Source organism: Eptesicus fuscus, chromosome 18 (assembly GCF_027574615.1).
Source record: "Eptesicus fuscus isolate TK198812 chromosome 18, DD_ASM_mEF_20220401, whole genome shotgun sequence".
In the NCBI taxonomy this organism is placed as follows: Eukaryota; Metazoa; Chordata; class Mammalia; order Chiroptera; family Vespertilionidae; genus Eptesicus; species Eptesicus fuscus.
The window spans coordinates 1,652,767-1,680,183 of NC_072490.1; the positions used below are offsets into that span (position 1 = coordinate 1,652,767).

General features: G+C 59.7%; 1 protein-coding gene and 1 long non-coding RNA gene across 2 annotated transcripts in view; one reads left to right on the plus strand and one right to left on the minus strand.

Moving 5' to 3' along the window:
- Positions 1 to 945: 945 nt before the first annotated feature.
- On the minus strand, positions 946 to 2,087 carry LOC114228185 (uncharacterized). The gene is made up of 2 exons (XR_003614297.2): positions 1,713 to 2,087; positions 946 to 1,537 (listed from the first exon to the last, which is right to left on the minus strand). It is a non-coding gene; the product is annotated as an uncharacterized LOC114228185 (long non-coding RNA).
- Positions 2,088 to 2,348: 261 nt separating this feature from the next.
- BSN (bassoon presynaptic cytomatrix protein) overlaps positions 2,349 to 27,417 on the plus strand; it is a 59,223-nt gene continuing 34,154 nt past the window's right edge. The window contains 2 exon segments of the mRNA XM_054729784.1: positions 2,349 to 2,556; positions 18,925 to 18,943. Coding sequence (XP_054585759.1) covers positions 2,349 to 2,556; positions 18,925 to 18,943 — 227 coding nt within the window.

Genomic DNA, 27,417 nt, shown 5'->3' on the forward strand with positions numbered 1-27,417 from the left:
TGCCCCTACACGTTGCCTGGCCCATGGCCCGGCGGGCATCCAGGTGCAGCTCTGGGGGCCCTGCATCTCTGCACCCGCCCGAGATCTGCCTTCCAATCACCAGTCGTTGCACAAATCCCGGGCGTGAGCGCTTCCCCGACCTGATGGCTCTCTGATCCCATCTTCTTGCGGATTCCGTTTTCCCTCTGGTCGTCTGCGGGTGTTTGAGAGCCCAGACCAGAGCAGGGAGTGGAGGGGTGTCCATCCATACGGAGAACCCAGCCCCCCGCCAGTCCCCGGGGCCATGCTGAAGGACACCCCAGGGAATGCAATGAGTCAGACATGGTCCTGGCTTGGGGAGCCCCTACTCTAGGCCAAGAGGAAGCAGGTAACCCCTGGAATAGTGAGTAAAATTGGGAGGCTTGATGAGAGCCCCAGATAACCCGAGGCCAGCACCATCCCTGGCCAGCAGGAGTTCCTGGGCCGAATGCAGCGGGTGGACAGGGACAGGGCGGGCATGTTCCCGGGGTGCTTTGCGGAGGAAGTGGAAAGAAGGCAGGGCACCGCTAACCCACACCTCTGGGCCCCACTGTGCTATGTCCTTGGTCACCAAGGCGGCTGAGACCCTGGACGTCTGCTAACAGCCGGGAATCCACTCCGAGGAGGGCCCCTCCCCAGGCCCCCTGGCTGGGTAGAGCTCATTACCCATGGGAACCAGCGGCGTGCTGGTTTAAACCTACGGGAAGCCGTGGCTCCGTGGCTTCTCAGGAAACAGAAAACACCCCCCACCCCCCCTTCCAAGTAGCCCCACCCACACTGACGGGCGTCTATGAAGCCAGAGGAGTCTGGGCTGGGCCAAGGTCAGGTCAAGGCTGCCCGTAGTGGCTGTGTGCATGTTCTTCCTCAGGAGAAAAGGTGTGGCCCTAAACCCCCAAGTCCAAGATCACCCACCAGAGAGACAACGAATAACAAAGCTGGTCATCTGTATGCCAGACCCTGGTCCTTTACCCACATCAGCCATGCCACCCTCCCAGCCCCCGTGTCCGGGGGGGAATGTCATGAGTTTGCAGGCTAGGAAATGAGGCTTGGGGAGCCGACATCAGTCGCCAGGGTCCCAGGTGGGAAGTGGCAGGGCTGAGATGTGGATGTGCACACGGCGTCACCAGCCACTCCAGAGGAGGAGGCACAGCGAGGGCCATCCCGACGCAGGCGGGGGCTCTTCTCTCCCCGGCGGCCGCACGTCCGGGCCGCACCGAAGCTGGGAGCACATGGGGAAAGCCAGGTAAGGCCTGGCCATCAGCCCGGCCTGCAGGGTCCCCGGGTCCCTCCAGGCCGGGCTGGAACGCAGCCTCCCGCTGGGTCCCCTCGTCGCAGGAGCACTGCCTGGTCTGTAACGGGGCCCAAGTTTACTCAGGTTCTACGCAGCCATGACGCATGACGCCAGGGCGAGTGTGGGATCTCATCTGAATCTTCCAGGAACTGTTCTCCCTCAGGAGCCCACAGGCTGGTGTGAGAAGCCCGGAGGCGGACCATCGGGGTCGGGTGCCAACACTGCCGCCTGCAACGTGAGGTGACGGGAAGTCATTGGAGCTCTCAGGCTGGTGCGGAGGCAGCCTCCCGGCCAGACAGCCCCCGGGGCCGGGCTGCAGGCCTCTAAGATCGGCTCCTCTTCCCCACCGCCAAGGTCAAGGTCACCGTCCCCTTCCACCTGGCCCCAGGCCAGCCAGGCGCACCCTCCACCTTTTCCAGGGTCACTTCCCGAGGCTCCTGTGCCGGGACGAGGCCTCAGCGTGGGTCCCGATGGTTCCTAGCGCCATCTGGATGGTCTTCCCTCCCGTGGCCGTGGACACCCTCACCACCGGCCCCTCACGCAGCCTCCTCTACCTCCGTCCTTCCATGACCTTGCCTCCCCTACACATCCCTCGAGCCCACACGGTCCTCACGAAGCTGCCAGCTGGGACACGAGGGTACCCCAAGAAGAGCCCCAGGCCCCGCACTCCCGCCTCAGGGTCTGTGCCCCGCCATCCCCGTTCGCTGGGATGGATGGTCCCGCCACCTCCCGCGGGGCTTCGGGGGGCGCTCGCCGGCCGCGTCGGCCTCGGAGGGCGCATGCGCCGACGCCGAAACCCGTTTCCCAGCGACCCCGCCGCGGGCGCCGGGACGCGCGCCCTCCGAGCCGGCGTGAGCGCGCGCGGGGACGGGAGGGAGGCGCGTGCGCGGGGCAGGGGCGCGCGTGCGCATGCGCAGGGCGGGCGGCGGCGCGAGCCGAGCAGGGAGATGGCGGCGGCGGCGCCGAGAGCGTGAGCAGCCGCCCGGGAGCCGCCGGCCCGGGCTCAGAGCGACCCCGACCCGCCCGCCCGCCGCTCGCCATGGGCAACGAGGCCAGCCTGGAGGGCGGCGCCGGCGAAGGGCCAGTGCCTCCCGGCGGCCCCGGTCCCGGCCCCGGCCCGGGCCCCGGTGCAGGGAAGCCGCCTTCAGCACCGGCCGGCGGCGGACAGCTCCCCGCGGCGGGCGCTGCGCGGGCGGCCGCGGGACCACCGGGCCCCGGACCCGGCCCAGGCCCGGGCAGGTAAGCGCGTGTCACGGCGCCCGGGGGTCTGGGAGGGGCCGGGGCCCGTGACCCCACGATCTAGTCCAGATGGTGAGGTCGGACTTCCGGCCACACTTGGAACCCAGCTCCGTGGGCGCGAGCCGGGTGGTCGCGGGAAGCGTCCTCCCTTTCCCGCCGCGCCCGCGCCCTGCGAGGCCGGGTGGTGAGCGCGGGGTCAGTCGGGGCCTGCAGACCGTGACTTCGTCAGGAACCCCAAATTTGCTTCCCCCCAACGTCGGGCTCAGGAGGGGCTTATGTAACAGCAGCCCGGTCCTCCGCACCGGGAGCAGCGGATGGAGCCGGCCTCCCTGCCTGCTGGTGTCTGCAGGTGTCCATTGTGTGGGTGAGGAAGGAGCAGGATGGGAGTGGCTCTCTGGGAGGATGAGTGTCGCTGGAGGGGCGAGGGATATGGAAATAGTTGGACCATGAACTTGGTCATGCGCTTTCCTTGGGCATTGAGTGGCTACCGTCGTCACTGGAGGAGGGGGAAATGCCCCTGGACACCAGAAGGCACTTATTTGGGCTCAGCAGCACTGACAGGGTCGGGTGCTGTCACCAGGCATCCGTGAAACACGTCTGGGGTGAAGCAAGAGTGCTCCTGAGTCACCGAGCACCAAATACGTTTCTGTTGTCTTACGACTTAGCTCGCCACCTCAGACCAGGGCAGCGCCGAACCGACGTAGATTGCTTTGAGCAGAACACAGCTGATCAGATGCCAACCGTGAAACCAGTTTGTTGAAAATGTGCCAACCAGGTCCTACAAACACCATCGAGGGCAGTGAATGCAGTGGGAGGGAATGCCAACCTCTAGTAAAATCATGGAAAACTCCGGAAAGCCACCGAGAGATGACAGGATAAAATGGAAGGTGTTATCTTTACGCCAGATAGCCCTGGGGAGCAGCAAAAGCGGGGTGTGTGTGTGTGTGTGTGTGTGTGTGCGTGTGCGTGTGCGTGTGCGTGTGCTCGCGCTTCCGGCTCCAGGGGAGTCTGCTGCTGATGTTGCTTTGGCGTTTCTGTGTGGCAGCACGCAGACCGGGAGGGAACGCAATTTTTGACTCTCCAGCTGCCCAGCTGTGCCTGTGGAGCGATTATTTCTCCCGAAGTCGTTTCTTAGACAACGAACAGCAATGAGAGGCTCCGAGTGGCCCGAAGCCTGGCGCAGAGAGGCCAGCCCCAGTCCCTCTCGGAGGGGGTTTGCCCGTTTCGCACGGGCTGGGCTCTCCCCATCATGCAGTCGGATGGCACTCGGCTCGCAGCACCGCATGCACTGTGCACTCTGCTGCGTGCTGAGCTCTGTGTGAGGTTCGGCGTGCGCGAGGCTCCGCGGGCTTTGACAGCTCTCCCTCTCCGGGAACACGTCTAGAGCCGAGTGGCAAAGCACCTTGGTGTCCTCTCTGTGGGGATCCAGCTGTTCCCTTCTGGGAACCCAGCAGGCTGCTCCCTCCGGTTGATCTGCTGCTGCAGGGCCAGCACCGGGCACTTGGGAAAGGCTGGGGCAGCTCAGAGGGACGGGAGGAGGCTGGTGTCTGCTGCGCATGTTCCTGTTCCGTGTTTCATTGCTACCCGGCCCGTGCGTTCTGCAGACCCTCAGACTCCTGGGGTTCGGGGACCATGGGCTCCTGCTGGGCGTAGCAGTCACGTAATCTTGCTCCTGGCGGTGGGCAAGGCTCACACTTGGGCCTGTGGTGTGAAGGTCCCTATGGCCGTCAGACTCCGGGGGTGAGCTGGCTCTTTGTCCCCAAAGCGCAGGACTGAGACCCTTAGGAGACAGGGGTTTGCTCTTCCAGCTGCTCTGAGCCTGTCGCAGCACCTTCACGGCACGTCTCTCCTTCAGCATCAGAATAGCTTCCACTTCCTCTCACCACGAGCGTCTCAGGTACCCGATGCCAAATTTAGCCTGTTCTGTTCTGAGAAGATGCTGAACAGATTGGCCCCTTGATGGTGGAAAAGCCCTGGGCATGTGCTTTCGGGCCTCAGGAAAGAGCATTGCACCGTCTCAGGCAAGCTTGTGAATCTGGGGGCAGCTGGGAGCCTCGGAGAGAGAGGTGGGGGACCAGGGAGGGGGAGATCACGTTACCAATCTCGAGGGGCATGGAACCGAGGTCTGGGAGGGTGGATTCCTGCTCATTCCCGTCGGCGTGTCACCCCTCGCCACCCCAGGCTGAATCAGCCTTTCCTCCTCCCCCTGAGCTGCCGGGCCCTGGGAGGGGGCAGCGCAGCCTGGGTCCCGTGAAGGGTGGCGCCCTCACAGCCCTGGGCTGCCTCGGCACCCACAGTCTGCCCGACGATGAGCCGGCACTTTGGGCGCCAGAAAGTCCCTCGAGGCGAGGCTCTCGCTCTGGAATCAGGGTCACGTGAACAGTTATATAGGCTGTGTCTTTCCCAAGGGGTGCCGGCCGGGAAGGCTGAGCTGATCGCCCCTCTCCAAGCCTGCGCTGCTGTGTCTGCACCTCCCGGAGGTTCGTTCACTCCCCATTGACGTGTATATACATACTGATGTCAGAGAGGAAGGGGGAGGGAGAGAGAGAGAACATCACTGATGAGAGAGAGTCCTCGATCGGCTGCCTCCTACATGCCCCCCACTGGGGATCGAGCCTGCCACCCAGGCATGTGCCCTGACCTGGAATCAAACCATGACCTCCTGGTTCATAGGTTGACGCTCAACCCCACTGAGCCACGCCCGCCGGGCCATTGCCTTATTTTTTTATGGACGTTTGATCGACATCAGACGCCTGACATGCAGTGCAGTGCTCGGCTGATGGGACTTCTCCTGCACACCCCCCCTGACACACAGCCCGTCCAAGACGGTCGAACCCGAGAAAGCACCTTCAAAAAAGTTGCACAAAAGCGCCACGTTGACGAGGGGCAGCCTGTCTCCTCTGCATCAGCCTGGGACTGGCCCGGAGTTTGACTTGGCACGCTGGTCTTTAGCCGCCGGCCCAGGGGCACGCGCCGGTGTCAGAGCAAGGCTGGGCCGGGCTTGTGGAGGGGCCGCTCTCCGTCCTCTCGCCCCTCACAGTCTGACCGGCCAGGCAGCTTTCGAAGAGCCTTTATGAGCCCGACCCTGGACGGCCCCGCGTGGTGCTGCAGGCAGGTCCGTGTCTGAGGAGGCCGACGGCCGGCTGACAGGGCCGTCCCGTGAGGAGAGGGCGGTGCAGACCAGGCTTCCAGGAAGGGCGAGCCCAGGGCCGCTGGGAAATGGGCTCCGAGAGGCAGAGGAAGGGACATGGGCTGAGGAGTGTGGTCCATGCAGAGGGGCAGTGAGCAGAGAAGGGGCCGAGTGCGGGACGTGCGGGAGCGCGGGGCCAACCCGGTGGGGAGCCTTCCCCTCAGCACCCCTCACAATCCGCGAGCAACGCCAAGGCCGCCTCTCGCTCGCTCCCAGCCCATATGCCGTGGGGACAGCCTGAGCCAAAGGCAGCGGCCCGGAGAAGCCGGTCACTTGCTGGGAGGGGGCCAGGCTGCTCTGAGGACCACACGAGAGCTCCTTTCTCAAGTGGGCCTTTCCCATTACATCTCAATAAAAACCTCAATGGGTTTGTCAGACATAGGGACTCTGGTCTAGGATTAGCTAGACTCGTTACATTGTATCAGCGACCAGTCAGCTCTAGAAAAAGCTGGGGCTAATTTGTCAGGATAAACTGAAAGGACACAGTTGCCAGGGTTGAGAGAGTGGTTACCATTTAGAGATCACGCTCCTGGATTCTCACGGAGGGCGTGTGCTGGGTTTGTACTAAAGTGATGGGACATCTGAATGGTGATGACGTCAGACTTTCCCCCAAAGCCGGCAAACACTTCTGCCGGGGAGAGAGGGGTGCTTTGATACTATAGCCGTTCCCAGCATTAGCCTGGTATGATGCTGCCAGTCAAAGAAAAAGTTATGCAGACATTAGGGGGAGAGAGGCTATCTTTAAAAATAACTTTTATTATGGAAATTGTTGAATGTACATAAAAGTGGAGAGAATAAGCCAGTGAACTCCTCTGTTCCCCTTGCCCAGCCTCAGCCGACATCAGCTCATGGCTGATCAAGCTTCTCACCTTCACTTCCCACCCCTATGGAAGCAACTTCCAGACACCCCAACATTTCCTCAGTAGCTTTTCAGGGTGCACGTCTAAGGAATAAGGGCTTCGTGCGGTCATGACCATAGCACAAGTCACAGCTACACAGGGTGACGGTCCCTTCTTAACCTCAGCAAATATTCAGGCAGGGTCCAGTTTTTCTGATTATCTTACGAATTTACTTTTACAGTTGGTTTGCTTGAATTGTGTCTATATGGGGTCTACGCATTGCATTTGTTTGAAACAGCTCTTGAGTTTCTTTAAATCTATAGGTTTCCCTTCCTTTTTCCCTCTGGCCGTTTATGATCGGAGAACTCAGTCCTCTGTCCTGCGGTCTCCCACGTTCTGGACTGTGCGGGTTGTACCCCTGTGGCGTCATTTCAGATGTCCCTCTGTCCCACATTTTCCCTGTAAACCGGAATTATATATAGAAGCCATTCAGATGCTGATTTCATTCTTTTGGCCAAGAAATTCTAGCTTTTTCACAAAGACTTTGTTGAGGGCTTCAGACATGAAGGAGCTGGAGCCCACAGAAATAGAGCCAGACTTCGGGCGAGTTTGGGAGCAAAAAGAAAAGACCACTCCAGGGGTAGCTTTTCTGTTCCGTTTTTAAAGGCCTCCTTGCTCTGCACTGTTTGGGTCTGAGCTTCCGAGGCAGAGCTTTGAGTCCCTGGGTCATGCCTGTCGCTCTGCTTCGCGGAGCCCTCCCTGTCTGTGGAAGGAGCCGGCTGCTGGGGCAGGATTGGGCCTTCGGTCAACCCCTCTCCTCCCCCCGTCCTGCACCCGCCAGGGCCCCGTCCCTGTTGCTGATGGAGGTGGAGGGACAGACCTGGCGTGTGGGGGCTCCGCCAGGAGAACCTGTTCCTGGAGCCATGGCCCACGCACAGTAAGTTGGGGCTGAGTGGGAGCAGTCGGCAAAGCTCTGGCGCAGCTGTAACGGCCATTACTGGGTGCCCGCTTCCTCGCAGGCATTCTGCTAGGCGTTTTTTTGTTTGTTTTAAATTTTTATTTATTAACTAGAGGCCTAGTGCACAACATTCATGTACTGGGGGGGGGTTTCCTCAGCCCCGCCTGTGCCCTCTCGCAGTCTGGGACCGCTTGGGGGATGTCCGACTGCCGGCTTAGGCCTGCTCCCCGGGGAGACATCCCCCGAGGGGTCCTTAGCCCTGCCACGGAGGTGGGAGAGGCTCCCGCCACGGCCGCTGCACTTGCGATCCGTGAGCCCGGCTTGTGGCCCAGCGGTGCTCCCCCTGTGGGAGCACACTGACCACCAGGGGGCAGCTCCTGCATTGAGCGTCTGCCCCCTGGTGGTCAGTGCACATCATATCGACCAGTCCTCCCCCCCCCCCCCCCGTTTGTTCGATTTGCATATTAATCTTTTATTATATAGGATTTTAGAGAGAAAGAAAGGGGGAGAGAGGGAGACAGAGACAGAGAGAAACATCAATTTGTTGTTCCATTATTTTTTTTCAGTCTTCATCTGAGGATATTGTCCCATTGATTTCAGAGAGAGAGTGGCAGGGGTAAGAGAGACAGAGAGAAACATGGATGTGAGAGAGACACAGTGATTGGTTGCCTCCCGCATACACCCAGACCACGGCCAGGGATCAAGCCTACAACCGAGATCCGTGCCCTTGACTGGAATCGAACTTGGGACCCTTGTCTGCAGGCCGATGCTCTCTCCACTGAGCCACACCAGCCCGGGCTTGCCCACTTCGTTATGTGTTTGGTGGCTGCTTGCTGTACGCGCCCTGTCTGGAGCTCGAGCCTGCAACCTTGGCGTATTGGGACGACACTAACCAGCTGAGCTGCCGGCCAGGGCTGTTCTGTGAGGTGTTTCACACTCGGCGGCCCGCCTGCCTGCGTGCAGCTCTTGCCGGCCCGTCTGCCCGGTCTCAGTCACCCTCCTGCCGGGACTCGCTGCTGTAAATGGTGAAATGGTGGCTGAGACCAGCGTGTCCACGGCAGGGCCAGTGTCCCTAAGTCTGGACGCCCCGGGGAAGCTGGGGCTGGTGGGCCATCGGCTGTGGGACTGCTGCCCAGACTCCCGGCGGCACCAGGCGTGCGGCTGCAGCGGTGATTCTGGTCCTGGCGTCGATGCCTCGTCGGACGTGCTCAGACTCCTCCTCTGCAGGCTCCCTCCGTGTCCACGCCCCAGCACAGAGGGAAGCCGTCACAGCTGGGGAAGGAAGGGGAGCCTGGCCTCGGCTCCTGCCTGTGGCCAGGGAGGGGCTCAGGGCTCCTGCCCAGGGGTTCCCTCCCTGCAGGTTGGGCCTCTGGTGAGTGTCTGCCGCCCGGCACTCTCTCGCCCGGTGTCTTACACGGTGGCCTGGTCAGCTGGGCCTGTAGGACGGAGCGGGGGCATGCTCCTGACTGCCCTGTGCTGCCCCTGGGCCCGGCTGGAGGCAGTGCTGCTCTGAGCTCCCTGTCCTCTTTGCTCGGGGGCCAGGGTTCCGGAGAGACCCTAACGGGGACCCCTGCTCCTTCCCAACAGGAGGGTCACACGGAGGCATGTTGGGAGCCCCAGGGAGCTCTAGGTCACCCTGGGATCAAACCCAGAGCTGCCTAGCGAGGCGTGGCTGCCCCTGTGGAGGGCGGGGCTGCCCTCAGGGCCCAGGGTGGACCCCCCCCCCCCCGGGGGGGAAGTTCTTGGCCCCGGCTGTGGAGGAGATCAAAGAGCCTCAGCAGCCTGTCCACAAGCTCATGCAAGGTTCACCCCCGGGTCCCCTCTGGGACTGCCCGTGCGCCCAGAGGAGCCGAGCCCGCAGAGCTACAGGCTGGGCGGGCGCTGTCCCCAAGGGGCTGGAAGGAGCAGCGAGGCGCTGGGTGCTGGGAGCGGGGAGGGAAGGCAATTCCCGCTAGTCAGACCCGTGCAGCATTCTGCACATTCTGATACAGGTAGACAAAAAGGGTTCCTGTACCGCCCATCTACGGGGCAGTTGTGAGGGATTCCACAGTTAAATTCCATTTAAAAGCAGGAGGCTTTTCCGGGGAAAGCTGGGCCATACACAGCGTTCAGGAGGGCCTTTCTGAGCACTGCCTGGCGGTGCCGTCCCGGTGAAATGCAAGGATCAACAGAAGGAGCCCCGAAGGGGCTCTGCCCTCAGGGCCTCACAGCCAGAGGGGGTGGGGGTGGGGGGGGTAGGAGACACCGCTCAGATCTTTACCCCCAAGTTCCTTAAAGTAGAGTCTGCTCCCGCCTCCTCGCAGAGGTGAGGCAAACGAGGGCGGATGAAAGGCTGGAGTGTCTCACGTCCTGACAGCCCAGCATCTGCCTGCTGGTGCTTTACAGCGCGGCCGACTCTGCTGGGAGCCCTAAGGCCTCACAGGAGAGACCTCGCCCTCCGCCAGCCAGCTGACCCGCAACCCGAATGCCATCACTGCGCACAGCCTGCCTCCCGCCAGTGTAGCCAGAGGAGGGGGAGGGCTGTGAGGACGGAAGGGTCGGGAAGTAGGACAGTTGAGCAAGGGAGAGGGGGGGCGATGCACGTGAAGGGACTGAGTCAGTGCTGACGGCCGCTCCCTGGCTGCAGTGACGGGTGGGCCCTCAGCCCTTTGCCTGAAGCGGGAGGCACTGCATGGTCTCCAGCGCCCCCTCTGTTGGCGGAGGAAGAAGGAGCCGTGATGCTCCCACTGGCAGCCCCACTCGGGGGCACAGGGCTCGGCGCCAGGCCCGCACCGAGGCCCCTCCTCAGGGACGTGGTCTGGCCTCCGAGGTGCTCGGCTTGTCTGCCCACCGTTCACCGTGGGCATCTCTCCGGCCCTGACGGACCCAGGCCTACTCTCAGCCCCGAGGCCGCGGCCGTGGCGGGAGGGCCCAGCGGCCAGGGGTTTTGGCCTCCCGGGCAGATGGCTCCACGGTTGGCAAGTTCTTTCTCTGTCGGAAAGGGGTTTCCTCCTGCCTGCTTTTCTCCATCCTGGCTCTGCCCTCGGGCGGGCGCAGCTGACTGTCTGCCTGGGGTTACCGGACGCCCCATGCCCTCCTCTGCGCGTCCCGTCTTCTCTAGATGTGCCTTCGCCAGCTGCTCCCCACCTGGGCGGTGCTGCCCGCTGTCAGACCCTGAGGCAGGGAGCCTTCTCCCATGCACCCGGGCTCAGCATGTCGCCTAGACGGGTGGCACCGTCTGACGGCCACTCTGTCACCTTCCAGCACTCTGGCACCACCCCCGCCTCGTGCCCGCCTCATGTGGGCCTCGCCGCCGACGGCTCCTGCAGCCTGGCTGCGAGTCTGGGGGGCTCCTGCCGTGCCTTCTCTGGTTGTATACGGAGACCCCTTCCCACCCAGCGACACCTCTGGTCGTGGCTCTGTCCGCGAGGGGGGGAGCTGAGGCAGTGTGCTTGTTGGGGGATCTTGCTGGGAGGCCTCTCCCCTACTGTGCCCTGGGAGCCCACTCTCCCACCCCGCACGGACTCAGCGCCAGTGCCGGGCTCTGGAGGGCAAGACCTTAGCAGCTCGGGGTTGTGGTGGTGCCCGGTGCCCGCTGAGGCCGGGGGCAGGGCCAGGGCTGGGTCTGGAAGCAGCCACCCTTGCACCCCAGCCCCTGCGCACTGGGGAGGGAACCCCGTGCAGGCCCATCCTTCTTGGGGGGCCACGCCATGCTGGCCTCTCGGGTACGTCGGTGTCCCCGGAGCAGCAGTGACGGTGGTACAGTGGGCTCCCGTGAGTGCTTTGCCAACTTGTTTCATCTGTATTCCTCCAACTATTCCCAGCCAGAGTACTTTCAGCCAAAACCCAGCATATTGCCCTGGCCGATTTGGCTCGTGGATAGAGCGTTAGCCTTCGGACTGAAGGGTCCCAGGTTCGATTCCGGTCAAGGGCATGTACCTTGGTTGCAGGCACATCCCCAGTAGGGGGTGTGCAGGAGGCAGCTGATTGATGTTTCTCTCTTATCGATGTTTCTAACTCTCCATCCCTCTCCCTTCCTCTCTGTAAAAAAAATCAATAAAAAATATATATTTAAAAACAAACAAACAAACAAAATCCCCCAGCAAATTATTTCACTCGGAAATACTCAGCCGGTGGCAACGGCAGACCGAGGGCCATCGGAGGCTGTGAGATCACTGGGGCTGGGCCTGCCGAGGCGTTGGGATGAGTTCATTAAGTGTTTGACCAAACGGAGCGGGCTGATTTTTAAGCCGATAATTCTGTATGGCCCGTGAATGATGTTATAAACATCCACACGGCCCTGGGCAGGAGGAAGGTCCCACCCCTGCCTTAGGATGTTCCTCTAATAGTTAAAAGTTGTTCTTATTTTAATCCAATGACATATCACAGCCAACAAAATTAACTGTAATTTCATAATATAACCCTAATACCCAGTTCATGTCCAATTTTTCTTGATGATCTCAAAAATGACTTTTTAGAGTTGGTTTATTCAAATCAGGATCCAAATAAACATTGCGTGTATATAGAATATTATACACGGTGTCCCAAAATAATGTATACACACTTAACAGCTGAGAGCTCAATTTTGAAAATGAAATGTATTTTAATAAACTCTGCCTTTATATTTATTCAGAGTGTGTGTATACATTTTTACTAACTACAGTACTAATTAATGAATATGGTTTAAGATTTCCTTGTGGTTTGCTTTGTCCTTAGTTTATATTTTTCCAGGGATGTATAGTCAAGGTTTGTTTTAGAAATGATTCCATTCTGGGTGGGTGCCATTAGGAAGATGTACAATTAAGCTCCCTTTTCTAGTTTATGTTCAGTTTCTAAGGATTGCTTTTTTTAAATCCTCACCTGAGGACATGTTTATTGATTTTAGAAAGAGAGGAAGGGAGAGAGAAAGAGAGAGGGAGCGAAACATCGATCGATGTGAGAGGGAAACATTGATCAGTTGCCTCCTGCGTGTACCCTGGGGATTGGACCTGCTGCCCGGACTCGGATCAGAACCTGCCCTTTGGAGCATGGGCCGACGCTCCAACCCACTGAGCCCGGCCCGCAGGGTTGCTTTCCGTAACTCACCTGGTGCCGTCATCACCCCGCACGGCAAGCCCGCCAGTGCCGTGGCGGCACACTGCCGCTCTCCCTCACGCAGGTGGCTGCTTGCTGCTCGGAGGCCTGAGCGAGGCTGGGCTCCAGGCTGCGCTGAGTCCGGTTCTGCTCCACTTGTCTCTCCTCCTCGGACAGCGGGCTAGCCAGGGCACGTTTCCCAGGGTGATGACGGACGCACAGGGGCATTCTCACCACGCAGACGCGCACACGCACACACACACTTCAAACCTTTGCTTGAAATCACACATCTACTAACATTCCTTTAGTCAACGTTAAGGGTGGCGTTGCACTTAGTATGGCTGTATAACCAATTACCCCAAAACTTGTGGCAGAAAACAGCCACTGCTCGGCTCACCGATTCTGTAGGTCGGGAATCCTGGCAGGGCGCGGGGGGATGGCTTATTTCCGCTGGAGTGTCTGGAGCTGCAGCTGGAAGGCTCCAAGGCCCGCGGGGATGAGTCCCGAGACATGGACGTGCCTCCCAGCTGATGGGGTCGCTGGCCTCAGTGCCTCCCCTGTGGGCTGGCCTCCGGGGCTGCGGGCGAGCGGCGCCGGGAGGAGGCTGCACGCCTTTGGGCTCCTCTCCAAAGCCACACGTTCCTCCTCCGCCTCGTTCTAGTGGCCGAGCTGCTGCCAAGCCTGCCCAGGCCCAGGTGTGAGAGGAGGAGACGGACTCCATCTCTCGATGGGGAGTGTCAGGTTCTGTAAGGCATGTGGACTGGAAATCTTGCTGAGCTCAGTTTTGGAAAACAGTTTGCCACACAAAGAACTGAAAAACTGCTCCGCCTCTAGTGGGAGGACCTGCAAAGTGCATGGCACAGGGCGGACCCGCGGAAGGTGAAGGACGGAGAGCAGTGCCGTCCGCCAGGCGCTTTCCCTCGGGTGCAAACCCACAGGTGCTCAAACCCACAAGGCCCTCCTGGCAAATGGCTCACATTTGTAAACAGCGCAGGCACACCCTCCCGGACACGGCCATCCTCTCCGGGTCACTTTTAATGCCTTATACAACGTAAATGCTAGGCAAATAGCTGTTACACGTATTGTTTAAGGAACAACGGCAAGAAAAGCATCTGTATGTGTTTAGTACAGGAGAGAGCTTCATAGGCCTAACTACACAGTACACATCAGCAACAATGTAACTGCTTTACAACAATGTAACATTTTTAGAAATATTTTCAATCTACCGTTGTTTGAATCTGTGGATGGGGAACCTGCAGGTACCGAGGGCCGACTGTACATTCTTCTTTATAATTGACTAGAGGCCCGGTGCACGACATTCATGCACTGGGGTGGGAGTCCCTCAGCCCAGCCTGTGCCCTCTCGCAGTCCAGCAGATGCTCCTCGTTAGGCATCTGCCCCCCTGGTGGCTGGTGCATGTCATAGCGACCGGTAATTCCGCTGTTAGGTCGATTTGCATTATATAGCATTTCAGAGAGGAAGGAAGGAGAGATAGAAACACCAATGATGAGAGAGAATCATTGATGGGTTGTCTCCTGGGGATCAAACCCGCAACCCAGGCATGTGCCCTGACCGGGAATAAAACCTTAACCTCCTGGTTCATAGGTTGACGCTCAACCACTGAGCCACACTGGCTGGTCTGTATCCAGTCTTTTGCTCTCACAGAGAGCACAGTGAGGAGCCTGGTGTATGCACCATTTTTCATTTTCACTAGTGTGTCTGCGGGATAGCTACCTGGGAGTCAGATCGCTGAAACTAAAGGGTAAATGCACATTTTTGCTGCGTGTTGCCAACCCTGAGGGGCAAGAGAAGAAGCAGGGAACTGGTGAGGGGTTAACAGTATTCAGGTGTGATGGGATAGTCCCTGGCCCGGATGTGGTGGGCAGTGGGCAGTGGGCAGTGGGAAGGGGGTGAGAGTGCTGGAAAGTGCAGAGGCAGGGTTGCTGAAGGGCTGGCTGTGCAGAGAGAGGGGTCAGAGGACCCTGAGTTCTGGCCTGAGCGTCTGGTGCGCTCTGGGCAGCAGGCATGGGGCTGGGACCGGACCAGGGCTTTGCTCCTGGGCAAGCTGTGTCTTCGCGGCAGCCAAGGGAGAGGCCAGGGAGGCAGCCGGGTACCCACGCCCGGGCTGGAGAAATAGGGAGCACTCCACCTGTAATTGCGTTAATATCAATGCCGCCTGGTTCCTGCAGGTGCCCTGAGGGAGAGACTGAGGCAATACCGGGTTCCAAGAGGGCCAGGCAGGGATGTGCAATTGGACAAACATTTGTGTTCTCAGATGCAATGGCTGGAAATGAGAGCCTCAGCCGGGGCCTGCATTCAGTGCCGCTGGCTCCTGCCCGGACCGAGGACACAAAGGTGACGGGGGGGGGGGGGGGGGGGGTTAGCATCCCTTGTCCTGCCACAGGCACGTTGGAGTTAAACTTGCTTACAGGCGTGGTTCCTCCGTGGGGAAGCTCTGACTCCGTGGGCGAGGCCTCGGGGCTCCGAGGGCCCAGCGTGGTCCATCCTCCTCATCTTCACAAAATAACAACATTCTGAGGTAAACAAAAGCAGCTGAAGCAGACACAGAATCGGGGCCTCAGGAACTGCCTTGGTGAACAAGCCGGAGGGGCTCATCCATATTTTTCTAAAAATATTTTTATTGCCCGGCCGGTGTGGCTCAGTGGTTGAGTGTCGACCTATGAATCGAGCTCACGGTTTGATTCCCGGTCAGGGCACATGCCCAGGTAAAAATATGTTTAAAAAATACAGCTTTGTTCCCACCCAACTAGCTCCTTTGTGCTCTTCTTGTCAGACATGACATGTCTATACAGGGTCAGCTCTGCAGCACACCCCCAGCACCCGGAGTTTTGGTCAGTTGCCTTTTCATCGTTGAAGAGCATAAAGGAGAATAAGCAGCTACACCTGCTGTCACGCGTACCCACGTTACTGCCTTCGCCGTCACTCACTGGTTTCGTGTAGATTCCCGTTCCTGGCGGCGTCACTTGCTGCTGCCTGACGAACTTCCTCCACTATTTCCTTCCTCCCTCCCGGCTTTATGGAGGCATCATTGGCCTTCATTACTTCTTATAATTACAATTTGCTATCAACAATTTTTTCTGCTTTTGTTTACCTCAGAATGTTGTTATTTTGCCTTCATTTAAAGTTCTTCCATTTTTCCAGAGATTTGTAAGCTTACTTTACATTTGTTATTAAAAAGATTGTTGGCTATGATAAGGTTCAAAACCAAAGACAGAATAATATTATGAAGTGACAAAATATCAACACATTTCTTATTCCCCAACTTTAAAAATGGCAAACCAACGGTATAGAATAATTTGAGACGTGTTTCATTTTTAAAAAATTGAGATTATTACACTTTCATATGCAGTTGTAAGAAATAATACAGAGACTTGCCTTTTAAATTTTTTCCAAATTTCTCCCAGTGGTAGTAGTATAATAACGCAACCGAAGCAGTGACATTCATACACGTCACCAGCCTTCCTCCTATTTCCCTGGTTTCACTTTCCTTATTTGAATAGTTTTTCTTTTCATTCTCTTCCTATGGATTTTAACAAACCCAAACTGTTTCAATTTGGTGAAGTCTAGTTTATCAGTATTCTCTATGATGGATCATACCTACAGTGTCAAGTCCAAAAACTCTTTGTCTAGACTAGATCCTTAAGATTTTCCTAACATTTAAGCCTGTTATCCACTGAGAGTTAATTTTTGTATTAGATCTGAGGCGTAGGCTGAGGTGGTTGTTTTTCTGTCTATGGATCTCCAGTGGCCTCATCACCATTTGTTGAAAAGGGATCCTTCCTCCATTGAGTTGTTTTAGCACCTTTGTAAAAAAAATCAATTGAGCATATTTGTGTGGATCTATTTCTGAATCCTCTGTTCTACTTCATTGATTTATGTGTTTATCTTTCTACCAACACCGCACTGTCTTGCTTACTGTAGCCTTAAAATGGGGTAGAATAATTCCTCTCACTTCACTCTTCTTTGACAAGGTTACTTTAGCATTCTAGGGATCATGCTTTTCCATATAAACTTTAGAATACATTTGTCTATGTCTATAAAAACCTTACTGGAATTTTGATAGGAATTGCATTAAACCTATAGATCAGTTTAGAGAAAATTGACATCTTTTCAATATTGAGTCTTCCAGTTCATGAACATAGTATGCCTTTCCATTTATTTAGGTCTGATTTGATTTCTTGAATCAGCGTCCTATAATTTTCAGCATGCAGATCCTACAAATGCTTTTTCAGTGTATACCTCAGTAGCTTTTGGAGTGATTGAAGTGGAATTATGTTTTTACTTTTGATTTCTTCATGTTCATTGTGAGTATACAGAAATATGACTGCTTTTTGTGTGTTTATTTTGTATTCTGCAACCTTGCTTACCTTATTTAATAGTCCTATGATTTTTTTAAAAGATTCATTGGGATTTTCTATGTAGACAGTCATATCATCTGTAAACATACAGTTTTATTTCTTCCTTTCCAGTCTGCATGATCTTTATTCCTTTTACTTGCCTTAGTTCAGCTAGCTAGAACTTGCAGTGCTATGTTGACTAAGAGTGGTGAGAGAGTAGCCAGAAGAGAGGGCTGGACGGAGAGACCTCCGGACACCCACTATGTTGAGTGGGGTGGTGAGGCCAGAGGGCTTGGAATGGCGGCAGGATTTGGACTTGAGTCTAAAGGTGGCAGAGGAGTGTTGGAGATGGCCGAGGGTTGTTGGGAAATGCTCCTGGCCACTGCATGCGACACGCGTGGGGAGGGAGCCGGGGTCCTGGGGCTGCTGAAGGCTTTAGGCACACTCAGAGCCCATCTTGGAGCCGGTGGCACAGGTTGTTGGACATGGAGCTGAGACCGAAGAACGGCCCACAGGAGGAGGAAGCGGTAGGTGAGGAGCCACATTCAAGGCCGGGTCCAGGCAGGCAGGGAGGGCCCTGGGCTCCGGGAAAGGGGGCAGGAGTACTGGAGCGACAGAGGAGGTGGCCCGCGTGCAGGGGCATCCATCAGAGCTGCCTGAGCTCCCACACGAGACCTGCTGCCCGGAGGCTCTGCAGGGGCCGGGCCGGTCCCTGGGCTCAGCTCGGCCTCCTTCCCGGAGCCGCAGGAGGGTGCGTGCCCAGAAGCCCAGAGGTCTGAGTGAGAGCTGCTTCCTTTGAGGTCGGTCTTCTGCGCGTACCACTTCCTCCCATGTCACCTCCGGCCCTGTCTTGGCCAAAAAGTTTGACCCCGTGCATTTTCCTCGCCCACACGCCCCTGTGGTGTCTCTTCCGAGTGAAGGCCGAGCCCCGTCCAGCCTGGAGTATAGGCGTTCAGAGCGACACCAGAGCAGGTCTCCAGTTTTTTGTGTCACCAGCAGGGTTTGCTTCTGAAGAACTGCTTCCATTTGTCACTAAGAGCTAGCTGTTAGGTTTCTGGAACCTGTGGGATGTGTTTAAATGAGTCACAGCGTTCGGCCGAAACGGAGGCTCCATCTGCTGCCTTTGCGTGGTCCCAGCTCTGCTCCCTGCGACGGTGAGGGACGCGGAGGACTTGGTGTGTGCCGGAAGCTCACCTGGCCTGGCCCTGCCTGGCAGACCCGCCTCACCAGTGCTTTGGGGACGTGGGCCCTGGGTGTGAGCTGCTCCACTTGAGACCCCGCATGAGCCCACTGTGTCTGGGTGAGAGGGCGGGGGCGGGGCCACAGGCTCCTTGTCCTCTGACCTCTGCCAGCTCTTCCCTTGGCGTGCCCTTGCGTTTGCCCTTGGTGTCAGGGGGGAGCATCCACTGCAGAGATGGTGTCCTCAGGTTCTCGTGGCCTCCGGCGCCCTGAGGCTCGGCTGTGTCCCTGGGACGGGGGTCCACGCGGGGACAGCTCACTGCTGACTCGGCTCTGAGGGCAGGTGGCCGCGCCCGGTTCAGGAGGGTCGTGGGAGCGTGAGCCAGCACGGGGGAGGGCCAGGTCAGGAAGAGAGGCCTGCTCTCAGGGCGCTGGCCTTCTGCACGGCACTGCCTCCCTCCCCCTCTCCTTCCCTCCCCGCCTCCATCGCAGAGCTGCTGCGTGGGAACTGGAATGGCGCCGTGAAGTGTTGGTCACGCGCCGAAAGTGACCGGCTGCCTTGCCTCCCCCGCCGTGGCCCGGCCGCCTCCCGCACATGCCCCTCTCCCGTCAGGCACGGCACGTTCTCACGTGGGAGCGGGCACAGCTGCGCTGAGTCAGGGCGCACAGAACCTGCTCACACCCCCGCGGCTCCTTGGGGGGGCAGCTCTGCGGGGGGCGTGTGTCCCTCCCGGAGCCTCGTGCTCTTCAGCGGGTGGCCGACCCCCTTGGTCGCTCACATACTGCCTCCCACTGGGCAGCCGGGCCTGGGCCCGCGGAGTCACCCCCTGCGGGCTCCTCAGGACAGCACCTGGGCGCTGCGTTCCTGTGCTGCCCCGGGCCCCGACACAGCTCTGGGCGGCACAGCCAATGCCGGCCTCCCTCTGGGGGTCTCTGCCCCTTGGCGCTGCGCACACGGGTCGCTCCTGAGGCCTGCAGTGGCCGCGAGGCCTCCGGTGACCTCTCGGTGTGTTTTGTATTGTCGGACCTGGACCTTTAGGAGCTGAGGGCCAGTCTGCATTGCGCCTCCCGGAGCGGAAGCGTGCCTTTGGAGCAGCCAAGACCTTCCCGCCACGGCGCTGCAGGTCGGTGAGGCCGGATAAAGACCCGGTTAAAGTCCCAACGTCCAAGGCCGGGGTGGGAACATTCTCCTGCCCAGGGCCATGTGGGTGTGTATAGCGGGCCATACAGAATTATCAACTTAGAAACTAGCCTGCTCTGTTTGGTCAAACACTTATGAACTCACCCTAATGCCTTGGCAGGCGCAGACCAAGTGATTTCACAGGCGTATATGGCCCGCGGGCCGACATTCCCCGCCCCGGCCTAAGGGTGACCTGATAGCATAGCGGGCTGTGAACAGGCCGTGCAGACCCGGCGGTGCGCAGCGCGGGTCCGGAGGGAGCGCACGCCCACAGGTCGGCGAGTGGATGCGGGGGCTCCGCGGTGGGGACAGGCTGAGCAGAGGGCTCTGCGCCCAGGAAATCTCTGACTGTGCTCGGTTTTCCTCCCCCTCTCCCTCTGCCTCTCTGGTTTCCTGTTGAAGTCAAGTTCACGGAACATACAATGACCAGTTTGGACGAGGACAACTCAGTGGCATTCAGCACGTTCCCATGTTGTGCAGCCCCACCGCTGTCTCCTCCTAAAACACTCACCACCTCAAAGAAACCCCAGATCCATTAGGCAGGCCTCCCCGCTCCCGCCGCCTGCTGTTGGTCTCTATCGATGACCTCCTCTGGCGATTTCATGTAAATGGACTCATACGTGGCCTGTGGTCTGGCTCCTTTCACTTAGCCGAGCGCTTTCGAGGTTCATCCAGTGTAGCCTGTATCAGCGCTTCATCCGGTTCTTCTGTTTATTGTGGTGGACTGTACGTCATGGAAAAGGTGCCGTTGTAGTCGTTATTGAGTAGACCTCTCAGTGGCGTTAAGTGCCTTCACATTGCTGTGCAACCACCACCACCATCATGTCCAGAACTTTTCTTCCTAAATTGGAACTGTGTGCCCACTGAGCCTACCTCCCCTCCGCCCTCCCCCGCGCCGGAGCCATGTCCTCCTCCTGTCTCTGAGAACGGGACCACGCCGGCGCCTCCGGTGAGTAGAATCACGGGATATTAGTCCTCTTGCATCGGGCTTATTTCACTTAGCACGCCCCAGGGCCCATCCATATGTGACCTGTGTCAGAATCACACTCCTTCTCAGCGAGGCTGCCCGCGGTGTAGGCGCCACCTCTGTTTATCGCTGACCCGCACTTGGGTTGCTCCCACCGTCGCTGCTGTGGGTGATGCGGGATTCGTGGTCTCAGCAGCCTGGTGGGCAGTCAGCAAAGACACGCAGCGTCGCGGAGACGAGCTGCCAAGGTTCGGGAAGGCGTCCGGAAGCAAGGTCTCCGCTCACGCCCCATGTCTCCCAGATGTTCTCCCCTGCACCGCCCCCCCCCCGCTCCCCCCCCCCCCCGCAGGCTCCCCATCTACACTGCACTCTCCTGCCCCAAAGCCCAAGCCCCGACATTCCTCCCAGGACCCGGACCAAGGCTTCCCTCCCAGGAGGTTCGCGTGGCTCTGCTCCCACGTCCCCTCCAGAGGTGCCCGGCTCACCAGGTGATTGCTCTGAGCCCCTGCACACGCACCAGGCTCGCTGTTGTCTTCCTGGTCTTGGCGAGTCTGAGCGGAGCTGAGTGCCTCGCAGCGTGCTCCCTGCCTGCCTCCGGTCTGCATGCCGCCCGCGCGGGGCCAGGGCCAGCTGGTGCTGCTGTGGCCGCCCGGAGCCCCACTCCCGGCCCCTCTGGCGTTCGGGTTACACTGACCACGCCCTCTCCGGCATCTACCTTGGGTCCCAGCACCTTCCCCAGGCGAGAGCCGGCTGTGCCCTGAGCAGGCCTGTCCAGACCCCGCTTCCTTGTCCTCTGGGCCAGGGGCCTCGGGCCTGAGCCTGAGCCTGGCCCTCGGACGGTCCCTCCTCTCCTGCAGCCACAGGCCATCTGCTTCCACCACCGCTCTCCCTCGCTGGCTGGCTGGCTGCGACTCACTGCTTCCCGCTTCCCTGAGGCTTGGGCATCTGGCTCCCAGGCTCCCCCACTCCTCGCTGCCAAGCCCGGAAAGGAAGGGGGGAGGCAGGGAAGAGCTCCGTTCTGTCCACGCCTGCGGTGCACCTGGCATTGCCCAGGGGCTAGGCGTGGGCCATGGAGTGCAATCCCACGCGCTCACATGCACACTCACATACGAGCACAAGCTAGCACTCACATGCACACACAACCCTGCACACACATGCGAGCATGCTTGCACACATCACTCACACGTGTGCACATGCGCTCACACAGCAGCTCGGCGAGCCTTCTTCTCAGCCCTAATTGCCCCTCAGACCACAGCAGACTCCTTCCCGAGGGCCTCTGTCCGGATGGGTTTTGGGCCTGAGCAGCTGAGTGTAATGTTCTGAACGGAAAACATGGTGTGGGGGGGCGCGCATCCCTGAGCCTCTGCTCCCGATGCTGAGCCCTGGGAAGGGGCAGAGATAGGGGAGGGCTCCTGGGGCCGGCCAGAGCGGGGCCTCTCTGGTCAAGGGCGGTCCAGCCACCGGACTGGGATGGCTCCTGGGATGGGAGGCTTTGGCCTTGGGCCAGGCCCAGGGGCCGAATGAGAGTGAGCTCCCCACAGGAGGCTGACCAGGGAGGGCTGGGATCAGCCCTTGAGGCCCGAGGGGAGAATGGGAAGGGGGTTGGGAGTGAAAGGGGACCTCACCTCGCTGGAGGCTAGCTCCCCGAGGGGCTGGGAGGTGAACCCCGCACCTGCCTGGCCCTCACAGTCTCAGGTGCTAGCGTTCTCCCTGAGCTGGACCCCTCTGAGTGAGAGGCGGGAAAGGAGAGCCGCCGGCCGCGGGTCAGGAGGAAGATGAGTGGCCAGGCCGGCAGACAGCGGCACGGGGTGCGGAAGCCTGGAGGGTGGGGTTCCCTCCAAATGTCCTGCAGGGTGGCGGGGGTGGACTCAGAGGGGCTGCTCCCTTGGCCACCCTGAGATGCCATTTGGTCTGTTTGTCTGCCACGCGCCCTGTCAGCAGGCCAGCACTCCCGCCGCCAGCCCCGGGTCTGCGTCTGGCCTCGCCTGCAGCTGAGCTGGGGCGCGGCCGGAGGGTCTGTGGGAGGCGCAGCAGGTTAGGAGGGAATTGGGTTTGCGAGAGGGCCTTCTAGAAGGAGAGCAGAGTAAGCGGGGAGGGGAGGGTCTGATGAGGGGCTGCTGCCCAAAGGAGCTGCGGGGGAGGGTCCCCACTGGAGGCTTGGAGGCCGAGGGCAGGCGGGAGTGTCCAGGGTGGGGCGACCCTGAGCTGCTGTGCGGTCCCTGCCTACAGGGTGCGGCTGGGCAGTTCCTGCTGCCCCTGGGCAGGCGGGGTCAGGCGGGGGGTACAGCACGGGGGGCCTTCGCGAGGCCACGCACAGCCACACCGTGAAGCCCTGACTGCCTCGTGTGAGAGAGGTTGTGAGTGTGGAGCTTGGAAGGTGTGGATAGAGAGACATAGCATGGCGCTGGGAGGTCTCCTCCTCATTCGCTGACCTGGTATCTCCAGGCCCAGCCCTGCCGGCTCCGCAGAGCCCTGGGCGGGGCAAAGGGCAGAGGGTGGGTGCCACAGGCAGACTGGAGCTGGGCGGGGGCAAAGGGCAGAGGGCAGGTGCCCACAGGGAGACTGGAGCTGGGTGGGGGCAAAGGGCAGAGGGCGGGTGCCACAGGCAGACTGGAGCTGGGCGGGGGTGGGACCCCTTCCGTTGTTTCACTCAGAGCATGACCTCCAGGCACAATTTTCTTTGACTGTTTTTGGGTCACAGGTAAGGGTTCTTGCATAGAAACATAAGAAGCAAGCAAGCTATTGTTAGTTAAAAAAAAAAGTCTTAAAAATTTAAAGTTATGCCGAAACCGGTGTGGCTCAGTGGATAGAGCGTCGGCCTGCGGACTGAAGGGTCCCGGGTTCGATTCCGGTCAGGGGCATGTACATTGGTTGCGGGCACATCCCCAGTAGGGGGCGTGCAGGAGGCAGCTGATCAATGTTTCTCTCTCATCGATGTTTCTCTCATTCTCTCCCTATCCCTTCCTCTCTGCAAAAAATCAATAAAATACATTTAAAAAAAATTTAAAGTTAAAGCAGGCCTGATTTCTGGACAGAGGTTTCAGCGTGGAATGGACAGGAATGGCTTTGGTGTTTCTTTCTCCCCCAAACACACAAAAGCCCTAGTTTTTGGGTCCCCTGGCTTCCCACGAGGAGGGGGCCACCTAGGCCAGGCCTGGGAGCGCAGGCGCCCGCAGTGGGCACTGCCTCACCTGCCGCCCGTGCTGGGAGCAGGGCCGGGCGGAGGTGGGCCGGAGCCATGGCTGTGGCCGGGCTGGGCCCTGGAGCCCGAGGCCGGCGAGGGCGGACTCCCCAGCCGGGCCGCAGGCTGGGCCGCAGCTTGTTGAGCTCCTGCCTGGCTGCACGGGGCACACTGCCTCCGTGGTCACGTGACGCACGGTTTCCTGGAACTCCCCTCCCTCCTGGCTCAGCAGGGGTGGGCGCTGGCAGGCGCAGCACTGGCCCGGCGGGAGCTGGCGGGGAAGCTGGCTCGGCTTTCCGCAATGGCCGCCGACTGGGGCGTAGAGCCTCCGGGCTTCCGGAGCCTCCCTGAGCCTCCAGCTGACACTCCACCCTCGAGGTCCCCACGTGGGCCCCAGAGGCACACTGGGAGGAGGGCCCTCCCGGAACGCAGGGCTGGATGTGAACAGGGGCCCTGGCCAAGGCCCGCGAGGGCTGAGCCTGGCAGGAGAGTCCTGGGGCGTGTGGCGGCCTGGAGGCGTCTTGAAGGGCCTGGTCACAGGCTGGCAAGACCAGGAAGTCTCTTACACTTGGCACGCAGGTGCTCTGTGCTGTCCCCAGACAAGGGCAGCGTCCTGGGTTCAGTCCTTTTTGCTCACAGGGAAGAGTTTCTAAGGTGGTTCCACTGGTGTCCTCGCGGGGGGGCACGTGAAATCCAGGGGCTTGATGGGGTGACCCTTCCAGAGCTGCGGGCTGTGGGCGGAGACTCTGGCCGCCCCTGACGCCTCCCTCTTGGCCCTCTTGGCTCCCAGCACAGGCCCCCACCTCCCCTGGCTCCCAGGGGCCTCCTACTGATGAGCTGTTGGCCACGTCTGAGGAGTAAGTGGAAAGGAGGCATTAGAAGGACCCCCCTCCCCCCGCTGCGTCCCGCTAAGGAAGCCAGGTCCTCACGCTCCGCAGTGACCCCAGCCGCCGGTCACGCCTGGACGTGGTGATAACTGGCCGAGCCGGCCTTGGTGGAAGGCGAGTGGCGTGCGTCACCTAAAACAGAAGTTGCTTCAAGCCTGAGGCTCGGTTCCCACAGGCCTGGCCAATCGCAGGTCCCCATCAGTTGGTTGAAGCAGCCTGTGGGGGGCGTCTGCTGCTCTGACAGCAGACGGGGACGGTATTCACGGTAGATTCGGGGACCCCTGCCCTCCGGGGGTTCAGGCTGATGTGAGAGACAGACCCAGAGGCTTGGCAGCCTGGGACCAGGCTGGTGGGGGCACAGTGGGAGGGAGGCCCCAGGAGGCTCCCCGGGAAGTCAGGTCTCCTGGTGCTGGGAGGGCCCGCGAGCCCCGGGGAGCCGTGGGCAGGGATGCAGGAGAGCCGGCGTGTCCCGAGTGAGGAGCGGGGCGGGGGCGGGGCGGCGTGGCCGCCGGGCTGCAGGGCGTCTGCACCTACGAAGTTGACAAAGGTGTTTGTCAGTGTGTTCTGTTCTTCCTCGGGCTGAGAGCTGAGGTTAAGTCACATGTACAGACGGGTCCACGGTTAGAAGACAGGACGGGCACAGGTGGAAAGCAGAGGAAAATGGCATTTGTTTTGGGTTGTAAATGGCTTCTGGTTAAATATGACGAATTGAAACATCTGTTTGCTCAGCCTCCTTACTGAACTAACAAAAACTGCAAGAAGAAACAGGAAAGCAAAGTCTATCTTTAACAACCGAAGACGCATCCATATGCTGGATCGCAATGAACAAAGAACGGTTTCCAAGGACAGGGAAAATTAGGCCAGGATGGGAAATGAGGATGGTTCTAGAAGGGGATTTGCCTCTACGGAACCAGGGCACGGAGATCAGAGTCTAGAGAGCCAAACCCCACAACCCCCTCCTTGGACTGGTTCGCAGAGCCGAGGTACGCGGGGCCTTGAGGAGTGCCCCTGCGTCCTGAGTGATGCCACGGGGTTGCTAAGGAGGTGGAGTTACCCCAGGGACTGAGCAGGTGGGGCGAAAACTGCGGGTTGCCAGCAGCCGGGACAATGGAAAGACAAAGAAAAAGAAAGAGGTCTAATGGGTGTCCCTGGAGAAGGGAACAGAACAGAGCGAACGAGCAATTTCTAAAGGACAGAGAAAGCGCCTCCCTGAAACAGAGGAGCACGTCATCTTCAGTCTGAAAGAACGTACTGGACTCGGGGAAAGCAGATGGGGCCGTTCACACGTACCTTGGCGAAGTTACTGAACTCCAAAGAGAAAAGGGGTTCCATGGCATCAGGGGAAGTGTTGGGAATGGGGCGCATGGGGCGCTGGCCCGGCTGGCCAGGGCTCTCCACAGCATAGTCAGTGCCGCAGCTCAGGGGCGGTGCCTGCGGAGGCTTCCGGAAGGAAGTGTGAGCCTCGCGTTTTCTATCCAGACAAGCTGTTCCAGTCTAATGGCCGCAAAGGTGTGGCCAGACACTTGAGAACGAGGGGACGTGGTTCCTACGAGCTCTTTCGAAGCGAGTAAGTGAATAAAAGCCTCTGTGGCAGATGAACTCCTTAAGACCCTGCACAGAGCCTGAGGCCAGGGCGGCACCCGAGGCCACTGGCCCTCCGGGGAGTCACCGCCTGCGCTGCCGGTCACAGCTCTGCGGTGAGGAGACGTGCCGCCTTCCAGTTACACGAGCTCGGGGCGATGACGCTCAGGATGACGCTCCGCTGGCCGGCCGGCGCCCACGCAGCTCGCCTGCCTCTGGGAAAGCCGCAGGAGGGAGGAGACAGGCTGCGCGAAGGTCAGGGGTCAGCGCTACGTGTCCTCTGAGCTCTTTCCCGTGGGGACGAGTTCGCCTGAGGTGGGCCTGGCCGGGTCCGAGTGAGACGCTCCAGGAAGCTGGCTGTCACTGGGCGGGTCTACGTCACCGATGTGTCCGAGGCAGACCTTCCCGGTTGATGGTAACGGTCTTTCCACGGACCCTTCGCAAACCCCGCCTCGGGCAGGCGGGTCCGTTAGTGGGGGTGGAGGACAGTTGCCCTAGTTTCCCATCCTCGTTCTGGATTCTGGAGACCGGCCGGGCCTAACGGGAACCAAGGCCCAATCCGACTGTCCCGAGAGATGCGCTCAACCCAGGGCCACGGGGCCTCGGGCGGGAACGAGGGCCAGGCTCGCTTTCCTGCGGCTGTGGCCTCCTCCAGCCTCCTGGCGGCCCCTCCTCTTGCCCTGGCAGCTGCCCCTGGCCTGTGTTTGATGAGGCAACTCTTGCTCCTGCCACGCTCTCTGCCTTCCTGGCCCACCTGCAGTCTCAGCCCAGACACTCCCCGCGGCAACGCGGCCTGGCCCGGGACCCACGGAAGCTGGCTTGTCCACAGGAAGTCAGCTGCTGGTTTCTAAGTGGGAAGGACGAGGGGAGGTGGTGGGTGTCTGGGCAACACTGGTTTCTTCCTGTGGGTTTGCCCGCTCAGGGTGTGCGTCCGTGTATGCCGAGTGCATCCACACACCTGCCTGGGGCTTCACCACGCGCGGGCGTGGCCGATGCCTGTGCCGAGGGGGACCGAGTTCTCCAGGGTCTTTGGGTCTGGGTGTCTCATCCTCCTGGCGGGCAGCAGCTTCGAGGGGCTGGGAAGCCAGGAGGGAGGACGCCAGCTCGTGGGGAGCTCTGCTTATAGCGGGAACCCTGTGAGCCTCTTCCCTCCCAGCCCGCGGGGCGAACCCTCGCTTCCAGAGAGCGTCTCAGAGCCCGGCCAGTGCCCGAGCATCGACCTGTGAACCAGGAGGTCACGGTTCGATTCCCCGCCAGGACACATCCCATGTTGCGGGCTTGATCCCCAGTGTGGGGTGTGCAGGAGGCGGCCAGTCAATGATTCTCTCATCATTGATGTTTCTCTCTCCCCCTCTCCCTTCCCCTCTGAAATGTGGAGCTTGGAGTGAGGAAGGTACCAGTAACGGTACCAGTGCCGGGGAGGGGAGGGGGGAGGGGAGGGAAAGGCGGAGGCTTCCTCCCAGGAGGTGGGCTCCTGGGGGGGAGGGCGCCAATAAA